This window comes from Mirounga leonina, unplaced genomic scaffold (genome assembly GCF_011800145.1).
Source record: "Mirounga leonina isolate KUSES-001 unplaced genomic scaffold, KU_Mleo_1.0 Mir_154, whole genome shotgun sequence".
Classification (NCBI taxonomy): Eukaryota; Metazoa; Chordata; class Mammalia; order Carnivora; family Phocidae; genus Mirounga; species Mirounga leonina.
The window spans coordinates 52,458,628-52,474,796 of NW_023270389.1; the positions used below are offsets into that span (position 1 = coordinate 52,458,628).

Here is a 16,169-nt window from a genome sequence, read left to right on the forward strand (position 1 = left end):
TATTGTGGGCGGAAATTTGAAGGAACGCTTCGCGCAGGTAGAAAAGCGCTGAAGACTATCGCCGCGCGGTTAGCCAAGTTGACGATTATGGTTAGGTAGTTTGACCTCAGTTAAAATGGCGACCGTAGTTGCTTCATTAACGTGTGATCGGCACCAGGGAGGCTTCCGGCGTCCCGCCGCAAAGCGAGACGGGAAACTATTTTAAACTGAGGCGGCGGCTGAGCGCTGGGTTGCAGCTCCTCAAAGGCGGGATTTCTGAGCTCGCTGGGCCTCTGAAGGGCTCAGGTGGAGAGGGGAGAGTTGGGACCCATTGTCCCTTGCCCTTCCTCTCCTCCGGCAGAGGCCGACTCCGCAGAAGCGAGGGTCGCAGAGCTGGTGGCTGGGTCAGCGGAAATGCCCCTCCTGGGGTGAAGTCTCGGGACATCTGAGGAAGCGAGTTTGTGTCCCTGGTGAACCCAGTTATTGCGGAGCGAGAGGGAATTTGGAGGGGCCAAGGATTCCTCCAAACTCTCTCTTACCTGCCGTTTTGGCGGCTTTTTTTTTTTTAAACTTCAGGGGATTTTAGTCTCTACCTACTTTTGGAACCAGAATTGAAGAATGACTCTTGAAGCCGGAATGGGTGACAGCGTCATCACGGTATTTTATTGGTAAGAAGCTTTATCTTTGTCCAGGACTGGCCGTCAACTTTATGTTTTGCCCTGCTGTGTACTCGTTATCTCTACAACACTTTTGTGTTTAGATGGCTGCACGCTACGTGCTTGGCACTGGGCCAAGCATTGGCAGTGGGATTTAGGTATTGGTAGCGGTGTAAAAAGTCAGGGTCCGTTCCTTCATGGATTTACCACAAGAAAAACAACTAAGTTGTAACTGTGTGTTATGAACTGCAAGTGCAAGAAGAGCTGGTGATACTCTGTGGATACCGGCCGGCTTCTGAGGACGTGAAACCTCCAGGATGGGTTGCATTTGGTCAGGCCAATGGGAGGAGAGAAGCATCCTTAGTTGGCTGAAGGCTGAATAAAGAAGTCAGGGAGCAGAGGCAAACATGACAGGCACGAAGGGGAGTAGTAGGGTGATGATCAGTCTAGGGCAGTGGTTCATAATCTTTTCAAAAATTGTCTACTGGACCTTTCTTCCTCCCCCTCCACCACCAAATACACATGCATACAACATTTTGCATACAACCTTAGAGGGTTGTTGGATTTTGGAAAGGCCATTTGTCCATAGATCTTGGGCCGAGAACTCCTGAAGTAGAAAATGAACCTGGATAATATCAAATAATAAGATCAGATCATGTAGTGCCATGAAACTCAGAGAAGTTCTGACTTCATCTGAAAGATGGGTGGGAATTGTTAGGGGATCTCCAGCAAGGTAATGACAAGATAGAAGTGGCATCTATGGATCACTCCTTATGGACTGGGGAAAGGGGTTAAGAATGGGACACTAAAGTAATGAGTCAAGATATATCTTTAACCTCTTACTTATTGGGCAGGGCAAAATTGCCCTTTATTGAGTGCGGAGTGAGAGAATAAAATAGATGTGAGTCATTTTCTAATCTTTCATGCGTGGTTTGGGATATTTCACATTACCATAATATTAAATACTGAGGGGAAAGGTTTTCTCAAAACCAACTGTCTCCGTGCTAATAGTCCTTTTCTCATCTACACAGATTTTTAAATCATTTTTTGGAATTCATAGCATTTCTCTTTTAAGGAGTCAAATTCAGCAGGGCTTCTTTTGCCTTGAAATTGATCTCTATTGAAAGGCAATGTGAAAAAAGAGATAAGAGCACCCACTCTGGCATTATACTGTCTGGGTTCAAATCCTGGTTCTTGCCTTCTTTACCTGTATGACTTTGGCAGATTACTGAACTTCTTTGTCTTTTCGTCTGTCAACTGGGAATATAATAAACCACCTCATGGGGGTTGAGGCAATATTTGTTAGGGGCTTGGACAAGTACCTGGCACCTGATGAGTACTCAATAAATGTTAGCAATTAATCCAAATAAAAATTTGAAAGAAACATTCTGTGTGGATGGGACTGATTAAAATCCCTCCCCGCTGTTTTTTGCTTTTTTTTTTTTTTTAAGATTTTTTATTTATTTATTTGACAGAGAAAGCACGAGCAGGGAGAGCAGGAGAGGAAGAAGCAGGCTCCCCGCCAAGGAGGGAGCCCAGTGCGGGACTTGATCCCAGGACTCTGGGATCATGACCTGAGCCGAAGGCAGATGCTTAACCATCTGAGCCACCCAGGCGCCCTTTTTTTTTTTTTTTTTTTAAAGACCGTGCCACTGAAGGGTGGATGTAGGGGCAGAGGGAGAGAGAGAATCTCAAGCAGGCTCCATGCCCAGTGCACAGGGCTCAATCTCACGACCCTGAGATCATGACCTGAGCCGAAATCCAGAGTCACACTCTTAACTGACTGAGATAACTAGGTGCCCTAAAACTCTCTTTTAAAGAGATAATTCAGTATGCATTTAAAAGTAGAATGCTTTAAATTAGCTGTTATTTAAATTGTGTGATGTATGATCTTGCCAGGGCATTATCTGAGCATTGAGAAATGCATATTTAACCTGTGAAGTTTTGTGCAAGATACAGAGGGTGTCCTACTTTGACATAATAAAATTTAAATACAGTAATAAATACAAGTTTTCATTTTTTTAGAAGGTTCTATTTGAGAGAGACAGCATGCACGCACGCACGCAAACACAAGCGGGAGGGAGGGGGAGGGGGAGAAGCAGGGAGCCTGATGTGGGGCTCTATCCTATGTGGGGCTGTATCCGGGCACTCTGCGATCATGACCTGAGCCAAAGGCAGACTCTTAACCGACTGAGCCACCCAGCCGCCCCTACAAGTTTTCATTTGTGAAAAACTGTTACCAAAGGGTAACTGTGCCAATACGTGGGAGTAATTATTATAACTTTTAAATCATAATTCCTTTCAATGAAAGTTATAATTTCAGAGTTCTATGAAATTCTTGGTTTTTTTTTTTTTTTTTTTAAGATTTTATTTATTTATTTGACAGAGAGAGACACAGCGAGAGAGGGAACACAAGCAGGGGGAGTGGGAGAGGGAGAAGCAGGCTTCCCGCAGAGCAGGGAGCCTGATGTGGGGCTTGGTCCCAGGACCCTGGGATCATGACCTGAGCCGAAGGCAGATGCTCAACGACTGAGCCATTCAGGCGCCCCCCTTCTGTTGATATAAACTGATACTTGTTAAGGGAGGTGGGCGGAGGGGGGGATGGGTTAAATGGGTGATGGGTATTAAGGAGGGTACTTGTTGTGATGAGCAACTGGGAGTTGTATATAAGTGATGTATCTCTAAATTCTACTCCTGAAACTAATATTACACTGTATGTTAACTAACTGGAATTTAAAGAAAAACTTGAAACTACAAAAACTAACAAATAAAAAACCCCTGCAATCCTTGCTAACAATTAAAAAACACTCAGCATTATATTAGGATAATTATACAAGAGAAATATAAAGCATGATTTCAAAGTATTTTAGTCTTGTTGGGAAGAGAAAAAATGCATACCAAAAAAAATTGTACAAGGAACTATATGAATATGGGCTAAAATGAGTGGTACAAACTAGATGATCAAGGAGAGCTATGCGGGCTGGTATATTATTAATCTCCAAACATTTTATGAAACATATTGTGAGATTTTGTTAGACTCATCGAGAGGATTTTTGGGCTTTTAAAAAATATTTACCCCTGAGATCTCATTCTGTGCACACACAGCCATGCCCGCATACACATTGCTTCCAGGAATGAGCTATTGATACAGACAGAAGTGTATAACATAGATATTCTGGGGAAAAAAGATTAACAAAACCCTTCTACTTGAAAAGAGATCAAATTCAAACATGGTCCTAAAGGAGGTGGATAAGGAACATGATTGATAGGCAAAAACATGAAGACAAGAATATGCTTATGCCTAGGAGAAGTAGGATAAGAGCAAGCTGAATTATGAAAGATCTTAAATAGCAGAAAAGTAGAATTTTTCTCATCACTGTAAAGTTTTTTTGCACAGGCGACAAATAAAGTGTCACTGCTGAAGAATGGATTACCCGTAGATACTGTAATAAGAACCTAGAAGTAGCTTTGGGAATGGATGACAGAGACTGTTGAAGGAAAAACTCAAAAGAATGTGCTTAATGACTACATGTTCAAGAATGAAAGTGGGAGAATACTTTTCTCCCACTTTAAATGAATTTAACATAGAAAATTGACTGGAATTTGAAAATGGACCAGCTAACTTTTGGAGGAGGATGGGAAGGAATTAAATTTAGTTTTGAACATTCTGAGTTTGAGGTATTGGTAAGAAAAAATAGCCTATAGCCAATGAGAAATATAGGACTTGGTTAAAAACTCAAATCTGGGGGTGAGGGGAGGAGCAAGGAGAGGAAGGGAAAGAAAGAATTCCTTTATAGCAGGGAGAAGAAGGATCAGTGAAACTATGAGCATGAATTAAGTTTTTAGTGTTCAGAATTCTGGTTTTATTTCTTTTTATGTAGACCATGGATTCTTATGATACATCAGAATCGACTCCTAGGCACAGTGCATCCTCAAGGCTTAAAGATTACTTTATAGGTGCCACCCCTTTGCAGAAACGATTAGAATCAGTCAGGAAGCTGACTTCATTTATCCCAACTCCACCTCGAAGGAAAATTCCTCAGTGTTCACAATTACAGGTATGCCTTTTGTGTTCCTTCGTGTTACTCAATAATTGAGAAAATCTGTGAGCAAAACATTTTGACTTTTGTTACTTTTTAATGTTTTTAGTGTCTTCTTAATCTCCCAGATAATAAATGAGAAATAGCAAAAACAAACTATTATTCACACTATCAGTACCACCTCTGTTATGTCTTTTAACTTCCTTTAATCTGGAGCATTTCCACAGTATTTCTTTGTTTTTTATGACATTGATGTTTTGAAGAATGTAATTTCCTCCCTTTTCCTTTTTTATTTTATTTTTTTAAAAGATTTTTATTTATTTATTATTTGATAGGGAGAGAGACAGTGAGAGAGGGAACAGAAGCAGGGGGGAGCGGGAAAGGGAGAAGCAGGCTTCACGCCGAGCAGGGAGCCCGATGCAGGGCTCGATCCCAGGACCCTGGGATCATGACCCAAGCCAAAGGCAGACACTCAAAGACTGAGCCATCCAGGCGCCCCTCCCCTTTCCTTTTTAAATAGAGTATTCTTTGTTTTGTATCTGTCTGATGTTTCCTCATGGTTAGATTGAAGTTATGTATTGGCTGGAACACATTCCTTTTTGGGGAATAACATCTGGTAGCACGGAGGTGATGTCAGTTTTGATCATCCTGTCAAGGTGTTACCCAGTGGTCACTGTTTTATTCCTCTCTGCATCTAATAAACAGTCTGGGAAACACTTTAGGATAATGTAAATATTCTGTTCCTCATCAAAATTTCCCCTTACACTTAACATCCATTGATTATATTTGTCTGATTCTATATTTATCATGATGGTCACGATATAATGATTTTCCAACTCCCATTTGCTCCATATTTACCAACCAGCCTTTGGCATTCTATTATAAACCGTTCTCATTTCTCCTCTATTTATTTATTTATCTATCTTTCTTAATGAATTTTTTTCAAATTTTTCTAAATCATTAATTATTTTGATGTTTATATTGTCTCCAGTTTGTCTGCTGGCAACATTCTCTGTTTTGATTATTCATAAACAACTCTGAAGGTAACATTAGTAATTTGTGATTTCATTGGACCATGAAATAAAACCCTCGTCAGTGTGGGTTTGATGTGTGGTCTTGAGAAACATAGCAAGGATTCTGGCTGATCAGTCACCCACATCCTCCCTATAGTCTTGTTTTCTTGTCCATGTTGTGTGCCTCATATCTCTTGAGATATGGGAAAATTTTTGCTTCTTTCTGAAAAGTTTCTTAAATTACTAGTGCTGGTAATGAAAGTGATCGTTCCTAACCATAAAACAGAAATTGTATATAAAGATTGGAATGTCCAATTCATTTCCTTATCTCTGTGAAACAAATAATTTTCCCATACCTTTTGATCATAATAAGAAAAAAGTTTATAACTTTATATAAGTTTTATAAAAGTTTTCATGAACACTCTAGTCAGAAGAAATAGTTTTATCAAGTAGACAACTGTAATGAAAGTTCCAAAAGATAGTTGGAGCTGTAAGACCATGTCAAAAACTATGGATTTTATAGAAAAATTCAGTTCAGGATGAAAGTAGGAACCTGTATGGGGATGTATGTGAAGACCCTCAGTAATGTCATAGGGCCAATATGAAGGAAGTGTTTTTGTTTTTGATGGTACCTGTGGTTCTAATAGAACATGGCAGAAATGCTCCCAAGTATCTTTTTATTTAATCTACTGAATTTGACATTGTGTTATAGAGTGGACTTACCACCAAACGTTTAAGAAAATTACATAATTAAAACTAATCAAATTAAATGCTCCAGGAGTAGTTACTGTTTTCTAAATCTATAATTTTAAATTTCTAAAAGTCAAACATAAATGTTCATCCAATAAATATTTATTGAACAGCCGTTCTAGATGCTAGAGATATAGCACCTAATAGACAAAATCCCTGTTCTTGTCATACTTACACTCTAGTAAGGAAGACAGACAATAAAAATCAGACAAACGTATAATGTCATATAGTAATAAATGCTTTGGAAAAAAAAGGAATGTTAAAGAGATATAAAGTGACAAAATTGGAGTGAGACAAAATTAGATAGGGTAGCCTCTTGAGTGACATTTGGACAGACCTGAGTGAAGGAAAGGAACATGCCATGTGAACACATATGGGAAGAGTATTCCAGAGTGAAGGTACAGCAAATGAAAAGACTTGTTCAGGGATCTTCAGAGTCCTGCAAACTCTATTTTGGCTGGAGTGTAAAGATCAGGTACCCAGTAATAGATTTGTGTTAAGTATTTGAAATATTATGATTAAGAATTAGGAAATATTAGTAAATGAGAATTTAAACTTGTCTTGACTTTTTTTTCCTGTAGGAAGATAATGATCCTCAAAAAGTTGCATTCCTTCTGCATAAACAATGGACTTTATATAGTCTAACTCCCCTATATAAATTCTCCTATACTAATCTCAAAGAGTATTCTAGACTTCTGAGTGCATTTATTGCTGCTGAAAAGCAAAAAGGGCTTGCTGTGGAAGTGGGAGAAGACTTCAACATCAAAGTGACTTTCTCCACTCTCCTAGGAATGAAAGGAACACAAAGAGACTCTGAAGCGTTTCTCGTTCAGGTATGTTATATAAGCAATCCTTGCTTCCCAGGGGAAAAGAATTGGCACTGTCTTGGTTTAAAAATTGTGGTATTTTCAGCAATTGCACTTCTGGGTATTTACCCCAAAGACACAGATGTAGTGAAAAGAAGGGCCATATGCACCCCAATGTTCATAGCAGCAACGTCTGTAATAGCCAAACTGTGGAAAGAGCCAAGATGCCCTTCAACAGACGAATGGATAAAGAAGATGTGGTCCATATATACAGTGGAATATTACTCAGCCATCAGAAAGGATGAATATCCAACTTTTACATCAACATGGATGGGACTGGAGGAGATTATGCTAAGTGAAATAAGTCAAGCAGAGAAAGTCAATTATCGTATGGTTTCACTTATTTGTGGAACATAAGGAATAGCATGGAGGACACTAGGAGAAGGAAGGGAAAAATGAGAGGGGTGGAATTGGAGGGAGAGATGAACCATGAGAGACTATGGACTCTGAGAAACAAACAGGGTTTTAGAGGGGAGGGGGGAGGGAGGATTGGTTAGCCCGGTGATGGGTATTAAGGAGGGCATGTACTGCATGGAGCACTGGGTGTTATATGAAAACAATGGATCGTGGATCACTACATCAAAAACTAATGATGTATTTTATGGTGACTAACATAATAAAATTTAAAAAAAAGAAAAAAAGAAAAAAAATTGTGGTATTTTCTTACCATTTAAAAAAAATTTTAACCTTGTGATTTATAACCTATTTTATGTCTTGTTTGACCAAATTATAGTAATTAGATATGGCTAACTTAAAAAGTTTTTTTTTCCAGTTACATTATAGTCATGTTTACTTTAGAAAACTTAGAAAATACTTAAAAATACAAAGAAAATTGAAAACCACAATTTAACATTTTGGTCTACATCTATTTGGCAATAGACAATCTGAGTAAACCTCTATTTATTAAAGAAATTGAGTCAGTACTTTCCAAAATAGAAAGCATCAGGCCCAGATGGGTTCACTGGTGAATTCTGTCAAACATTTAAGGAAGAAATTATTTCAGTTTTCTGCAGTCTCTTCAGAGTATAGAACCAGAGGGAATACTTCCTTACACATTCTGTGAGGCTAGCATTACCCAATACTAAAACTAGACAAAGGTTATTAAAACTATAGATCAATATCTCTCATGAACATAGATACATCTGTCTGGCTATCTGGATCTACTAAAATTGGGATTTTATTGCCCATACTTTTGCATATGGCCTTTTTTTTTAAAATTAATAATAGTGTTGTAGATAATTACTCATGTCCTTAAGAATATTACATTTTGGGGGGCACCTGGGTGGCTCAGATGGTTAAGTGTCTGCCTTCGGCTTGGGTCATGATCCCAGGGTCCTGGGATTGAGCCCCACATTGGGCTCCTGGCTCAGCGGGGAACCTGCTTCTCCCTCTCCCTCTGCCTCTCTCACTGCTCATGCTCTGTCTCTTTCTCTCTCTCTCTATCTCTGTGTCTCAAATGAATAAATAAAATCTTTAAAAAAACAAAACCCAAGAATATTACATTTTTGTAAGTGTATCTGTCTAATTCTATGGACTAAATTCCTAGAAGTGGAATTTTAGCAAAAAAACCCCAAACACATAATATATACACACACACAATCTATCATCATATATTGTGATATATCATGCCAGGTTACTCTTAGAAATGTAACATTCCTTCCTATGTGTAGTATTTAAAAGTAATATGACTATTTTTGGATTAAGAAACTGGATTTATTATTCATGCCTGCTACTTCTGTTTCTTCTGAGTGAATTCATCTTAGTCATTTTAAATCAAATTCTGAAATACGCCAACTATGGCCTGCGGGCCAAATCTGACCTGCTGCTTGTTTTTGTTGCTGTTTTTGGAAATCAGGTTTTACTGGAGCAGTGCTCCTTTCATTTGTTTACATATTGTCTATGGCTGCTTTTGTGCTACAACAGCACGTTTGAGTATTTGCTACAGAGACCATGTGGCTTGCAAAGCCTAAAATATTTACTGTCTGACTTTTACAGAAAGAATTTGCTAACCCCTGGTATAGATCATGATATTGGCAAGGATCTTCAAGATTCCTAGGATTAGGTTTAGCTGCATAAAACAGAAAGACCAAATAACCATGAATTAAATGTCTGTCTTGAGGTTTAATAGATAGAGGCTTATTTGTCTTACCAAAAAGTGTTTGGAGGTAAGGTGTTTAAGGTGGTATATGCTTTATGAATTAATAATCTAGGCTCCTTCCATCTTCTCCATCTTCTTCTTCCATCTTCTCTCTCATCCTTGGTGCATGGCTTCTATCCTTAAGGTTGCATCTTAAGTCTAAGGTGGCTCCTGAAGCTCTAAATATTCTCTGCCAGTTTCAGGCAGGAAGTAGGAAGGTGAACCGAATGAATCTTTAATGAGACTGCTAAGACCCAACAACTTCTCTTTACATCCCAGTCGGAAGGCAGATTAGGAAATTTTTCTGTTTTAGTGGGTACTTTGCCATCTCATTAAAAGCCCAGTTTTATTGTGGAAGGAAAAATAGGTACTGGGTAGACAGCAGTCTTTGTCAAATGAAGCAGTTGATGCCCAGAGAAGGGATGTGATTTGCATGTTAACAGGCAAACGTTCTTGTGAGGAATAGAAATGACTTCTTGAACTCTTAGTAGAGTGTCCTAACAGTGTCCAAGTTAAATCTCATTTCTTCACAGAGTTACAGAACTTTTAGGTTATGAAAGTGTGATAGACCTATCTGGGCTTAAAGGCTTTTGAGTCTCTTACAATCTCTTGAACAAGGAGGAGAAATATGCAAAAAGTAACTGTTAAAATGATTATCTCTAAAGAGATATGATACTGGGCTGTGATCTTCACTTTATCCTGGTCAAACTTTAAAACTATGAATATCTGGAAGGTATGTTTGTCATGTACTTTATAGATTTGAAGTTTGAGACGTTAGTCTGCTGGAAAACATAATCAAGATTCTGAAAAATCTGAATGGATTGGCGCAATGGGTCAAATTGAAAGAGATTAAAATTTTATTTTATTTTTTTAAAGATTTTATTTATTTATTTGACAGAGAGAGACAGCGAGAGAGGGAACATAAGCAGGGGGAGTGGGAGAGGGAGAAGCAGGCTTCCCGTGGAGCAGGGAGCCCGATGCGGGGCTCGATCCCAGGACCCTGGGATCATGACCTGAACCGAAGGCAGATGCTTAACGACTGAGCCACCCAGGCGCCCCGAGATTAAAATTTTAATAGGAATAAATATACTGCCTCTGTATATTAGGGGAGGTTTACCTTTTTTTTTTTTTTAAGATTTGTTTATTTACTTTAGAGAGCACACAAGCAGGGGGAGGGGGAGAGGGAGAGAATCTCAAGCAGACTCCCCGCTAAGCATGGAGCCTGACGTGGGGCTCATTCTCAGGACCCTGAGATCATGACCTGAGCCCAAATCAAGAGTTGGCTGCTTAACTAACTGAGCCACCCAGGTGCCCAGAGATTTACCTATTTTTTTTTTTTAAAGATTTTATTTATTTTTATTTGAGAGAGAATGAGAGACAGAGAGCACGAGAGGGAAGAGGGCAGAGGGAGAAGCAGACCCCCTGCCGAGCAGGGAGCCCGATGTGGGACTCGATCCTGGGACTCCAGGATCATGACCTGAGCCGAAGGCAGTCGCTTAACCAACTGAGCCGCCCAGGCGCCCGAGATTTACCTATTAATAGCAAAAACGAATAGGGTAATTTATGTAAAGCTGTCAACTAAAAATTAGAAAACTACTGCAATCTAAGATTATATTAATAGTTGTATAATCCAGGTTAAAGATGGTCACAGTCCTTTATTTTTTATTTACTTATTTTTAAAGATTTTATTTATTTATTTGACAGAGAGAGATAGCGAGAGCAGGAACACAAGCAGGGGGAGTGGAAGAGGGAGAAGCAGGCTTCCCGCTGAGCAGGGAGCCCGATGTGGGGCTCGATCCCAGGACCGTAGGACCATGACCTGAGCCGAAGGCAGATGCTTAACGACTGAGCCATCCAGGCACCCCGGTTACAGTCCTTTAATCAGATCTTTTTGAAGTAATTATATTCACTTAAGAATGACACTCCTGCAGAATAATTTCAGAGTGACCAGGATAATGTGTATGGCATAGGAGGAATGGTTGAAGAAACGGAGATGTTGAACTTGACATTACATATGATAGGGGTCATCAAATATTTGAAGGGCTTTTCCTGTAGAAGAGAAATTAGATTTGATTTGTTCTACATGCACATAAGGAAGAAAACAGGACCTGCGGGTGGAAACTGTGGGCCTAACATATGAGAGAACGTTTTTAAGTTGATAGAGCTGCCTTAGGAAGAATTCAAGCACTTTGGATTTGGTGACTTTTTACACTCCCTTCTGAAGTTGAGATTTTGAGATTTTTTTCCCTTAGGATAGTGTACTTGATTACACCATATCGGCATTCCTTATTTTGCATTTTGGCTGCACCAAGATCTTGCCATATACCATATCCTAATAAGAGCATTAAGAGGTAGGTCAATTAACTTGATATATCCTAATAGTGATTAGGGAGATTATTCCCTTTGTGTTTTTTGGCAAGTAGTACAACATATCTTCTTATTTTTAAATGTACTGATTTTGAGAAGATGTAATTTAGGAGTAAATGTACTTTTGAACTTAACCTTTTTTTTCTTTGTAGATTCTGTCAAAATCTCAATTGCCATCTGAGAACAGAGAACATAAAGTGTTGTGGACTGGTTGGTTCTGCTGTATATTTGGAGACAGTCTTCTAGAGACTGTTTCAGAAGATTTCACCTGTGTACCCTTATTCCTTGCAAATGGAGCAGAGACAAATACAGCCATAGTAGGAACCTGGTTTCAGAAAACTTTTGATTGTTATTTCAGTCCCTTAGCAATCAATGCATTTAATCTTTCCTGGATGGCTGCTATGTGGACTGCATGCAAAATGGACCAGTATATGGCTGCTACCGAATTTCTTTGGTCTGTACCCTGTAGCCCTCAAAGTCTGGACATTTCTTATGCCATACATCCAGAAGATGCCAAAGCTTTGTGGGACAGTGTCCACAAAACACCTGGAGAAGTTACTCAGGAGGAAGTTGACTTATTTATGGACTGCCTTTATTCACATTTCCATAGGCATTTCAAAATTCACTTATCAGCCACAAGATTGGTCCGTGTTTCCACATCTGTAGCTTCAGCACATACTGATGGAAAAATAAAGGTTAGTCTGAACAAATCTAGTTAAGTAATTTTTCCTTATTGTTACATAGCTTTCAAAATGTATGGTAATTGTATTTTCTACATTGAAGAAACACATTTGAATGCTAATTCAAGACAGTAGAGATATTTTATTTTATGCTTTATAAATGATTTACTAAAAAGTCTTCAGCCTCTAGATACAGCTTTATAATGGGAGGATACTGTATGCTGTGTGCTATAGACTTTGGTAATAATAGGAATTATTCTGTAGTAACTTTGAAACTTTAAAAATTGTTTTGTCAAACTTTGAAATAATTATTGGAGCAACAGAGGATTTTGTGTGTTAGATCAGAAAATTATAGCCAGAAATACATAACTAAGGTGTCATTTTTATATTTTAGGCTTTTCTCTCCCTACTGGGAAAGAAATAATTGGCATTGTTTTACTCTCTATGAAGTACTTGCTAGAGGAAGTATCAGAAATAAACTGAGAGTAGGCACCTAAATATAATAAAATATATTAATATATTTAAAATGTATTAAAATATAGCCACAGTAAACAGTGAATATTGGTCTTGTCACTGTGCTAGGAGTTTAATACACCTTAATTTTAATCTTTAGAGCAACCCTGTAGTAGGTGTTTTTATCCACATTTTAGTTTTAAGGAAACATTTATTTTTAAAATAATAAAATTTTATTTTTTATTTATTGAGTTTATTTTTAGAAATAACACCTATTTTTAAAATAGGTGTTTTTATCCACATTTTATTTTTAAAATAAGATAGGTGAAAGTGATACCTGCAAGATAGCTTAGTCAGAGGAGGAGTCAGTATTTGAATGTTTATCTCTTAGGTTCCAAAAAGCTCATACTCTATAAGTACCGTATTAATGTTTTTCAAACTGAAGGTCATAATGCAATAGTAAGTTGGAAAATAATTTTGATGGGAAGAGACCAGCTTTAAAAAAACAAGAGAGAAATATAATAGAAAATATATAAATGAGTGTATCACATGTGGTAAGGGTATACATTTGCTTGTACTGGGTCATGATGTTAAATTTATTTCTTTGGTTTGCAGTAAAACATTTGAAAGATTATACTATACCTTGTTACTTTGATATTATAAAGGAAAAAAATTCCATTTTAGCACCTCAGAATTCAGTGTTCATGAAGTCCTTGTATATTTTAAGATTTTTATTTTCATATGCCCACATTCCATTAGTAAACTACATTTAAAAACTGTTATGTATAATGTGTTCTTATGAATATAAAGGTGGTTCTTTAACAAATTGATTTTATCTGGTCTATTATACATGTAAGAGCCTCTTTTTCTTTTTAAGATTTTATTTATTTATTTTAGAGATAGAACAAGCAAGTGGGAGGGGAGAGCAGAGGGAGAGGGATAAACAGATTCCATGCTGAGTGGAGCCTGATACAGGGCTCAACACCGGGCTTGATCCCATGACCCTGAGATAATGACTTGAGCCAAAATCAAGTCAGATGCCTACCCTACTGAGGTACCCAGGCACCCCACTAAGAGCCTCGCTTAATGATATAAGACAGTAACTGGCTCCTACCTTCACATAATGCCATGATGATAGCTAACATTTTTAAATTTTTTTTGATAGTGAACATTTATTAAGCACTAGCCGTGCCAGGCATTATTAAGCATTTTATGTATACTGTCTTATTTAGTTTTTCACAACAATCTGTTGACCTAGCTTGTAAAGACGAAACTAGCACAGAGGATAAGTAGGTTCCCTGAGATCACACAGCTAATAAGTGGAGTTGGAATTTGAAAACAGTCATCTGACTCAAAAGCTTATGCTTTTAATTGCAACAGTGTACTGCCTCTCAGAAGTTTGAAATTAGTGTATTAACCAGGTTTCTGCCATCTGCTTAGTTTCTACAAGATACTTTTGGAATCATATATCCCTTTGAGAAGAAGGAAGCTATGGAACATCTTTCTAGAAAATGTAGATACTCAATTTGCATATAAATCCAAGGGTTCAGGGATACCTGTTCCTCTCCTTACTCCTTATGCAGATAGCCCACCCATGGAAATCAAGATAAATAAGAACTTTAGTTATTTCTATGCACCATTGACTAATAGTTGTATATTTATTAAAGTTAGTAGTCTTCATTAAATAGAATAAAATTTATTTGACTTAGAGCAGCAGTGGTTTGGATTCATCTTAGCTTGCAGATACGGAATTTAAAATAAGCCTGGAATATTTATCAAATATTAAACTGCTTTGTTATCAGAATTCTAATTTTAAATGTCTGGGTTTTTTTGTTTTTCAGATTCTGTGTCGTAAATACCTTATTGGAGTCTTGGCATATTTGACAGAACTGGCAATTTTTCAAATTGATTGAAGTCTTGTGGGGACGATACATGATGGATTATATACTTCTTTCTCACTGATTATTTGCCTAATTGCTATGCTGAGAGGGCCTGCAGGAGAAATATGCATCTGTCTCTGCATCTGTTTTCCTCTCAGTGCCTTTGGAATTGCCCAGATGGAATTCAAGAAGGATCTAGAAGAACAAAGAAGGTGGTAGTAAATGAATCACAGCCAGGTGCTCGATAATAGTCATGATGATCTGGGATGCCAGATTCTAGAAAATGCTGAGTTGTTATTTTCTTGGACCATCTTTCTAAAAAATATGTAATGTTTATTACATTAAATTTTTAGGATTCAAATGAGGTATCTCTAATATTATTTCTGATTTGGATCTTTAAAACCTTCAGTTCCTTTTAAGCATTTTAGAGTTGGGTCCAGAGGGAATTTCTGTCTTCTGAAGACATTTTCCTAGTATCATTTCACTGTAAAGAATTGACAATTAAAATCTCCTCCAAAGGAAACTAGAGATTAATATACACTTTTTAAGCCACTAATATGCTTCTGTTTTTAATACTGTTCAATTCTTATTGCAATGTTGAATTAAATACTCACTTTTAAAATGAAGCAGTGTTTTTATTAGTGTCTTGGTGACAGATCTTTAATTAATGTCTCAGAAATGAGAAATCATAGGCTTTTTCTCTAGCACAAATGTTACAAGCCAACAATTATATGGAATCAAAGGCAACTGTGAGCTGCTTTTGAGGGCAGAAATTATTTAACTTTCATGTCCCTAATTTTGCTTTAGCACAGTGCTTAGTAAATATCTGCAGATTAAGTGAATGCATTTTAACCAACTCTTCCATTTTATAGATGCAAACTATGAGATCAAGCAACTTAGGAGACTTGCCCAAGATGCTGTATCTAAATCTCTGAATCTCTTCTTTTAATTTATTGAGCCCCAGAAGATTTTGTTTTACTTTATAAATGATGTTTTTAAAAATTTGTTTGAAAGGAAATAATTTTAATAGGCTGTCATTCTAAAAACAAAGATTAATTTCTGGAATGGGGTATTATTTCACATATACCATGAATAGCAGAGATAGTGGAAAAAGCATGGGCTTTGGAGTCAGACAGCCATTCATTTAACTAATATTAAGCTCCTACAGTATACTTGGAATTGTATTGGGCAACAGGGGTATAGCAATGAAGACAAAAAAGATCCCTGTCATGTGGAAATTATATTCTAGTGGAGGAAGGTAAAAGATAATTTCAGTTGAGATAAATGTTATAAAGAAAATAAGGCAGTACATTATGGAAAGGGGTGACTTTTTATACAGTTGTCAAAG

The 16,169-nt window shown here is 37.6% G+C and overlaps 1 protein-coding gene across 1 annotated transcript; it reads left to right on the plus strand.

Annotated features, from left to right (window-relative positions):
* The first annotated feature begins 202 nt into the window (after positions 1 to 202).
* CENPL (centromere protein L) lies at positions 203 to 15,829 on the plus strand. The gene is made up of 6 exons (XM_035010779.1): positions 203 to 449; positions 556 to 647; positions 4,517 to 4,693; positions 7,020 to 7,271; positions 11,961 to 12,503; positions 14,783 to 15,829. The coding sequence occupies exons 3-6, from the start codon at positions 4,520 to 4,522 to the stop codon at positions 14,852 to 14,854; spliced, it is 1,041 nt and encodes a 346-aa protein (XP_034866670.1). The 5' UTR covers positions 203 to 449; positions 556 to 647; positions 4,517 to 4,519; the 3' UTR covers positions 14,855 to 15,829.
* Positions 15,830 to 16,169: the final 340 nt, after the last annotated feature.

What these genes read in the sequence shown, in the direction of transcription:
- CENPL (XM_035010779.1), top strand. Translation starts at nt 4,520, where the DNA reads ATGGATTCTTATGATACATCAGAATCGACTCCTAGGCACAGTGCATCC. An exon ending in CTGAAGCGTTTCTCGTTCAG is followed by an intron (nt 7,272 to 11,960) that starts GTATGTTATATA and finishes TTTTCTTTGTAG; the next exon opens with ATTCTGTCAAAATCTCAATT. An exon ending in ATACTGATGGAAAAATAAAG is followed by an intron (nt 12,504 to 14,782) that starts GTTAGTCTGAAC and finishes TTTGTTTTTCAG; the next exon opens with ATTCTGTGTCGTAAATACCT.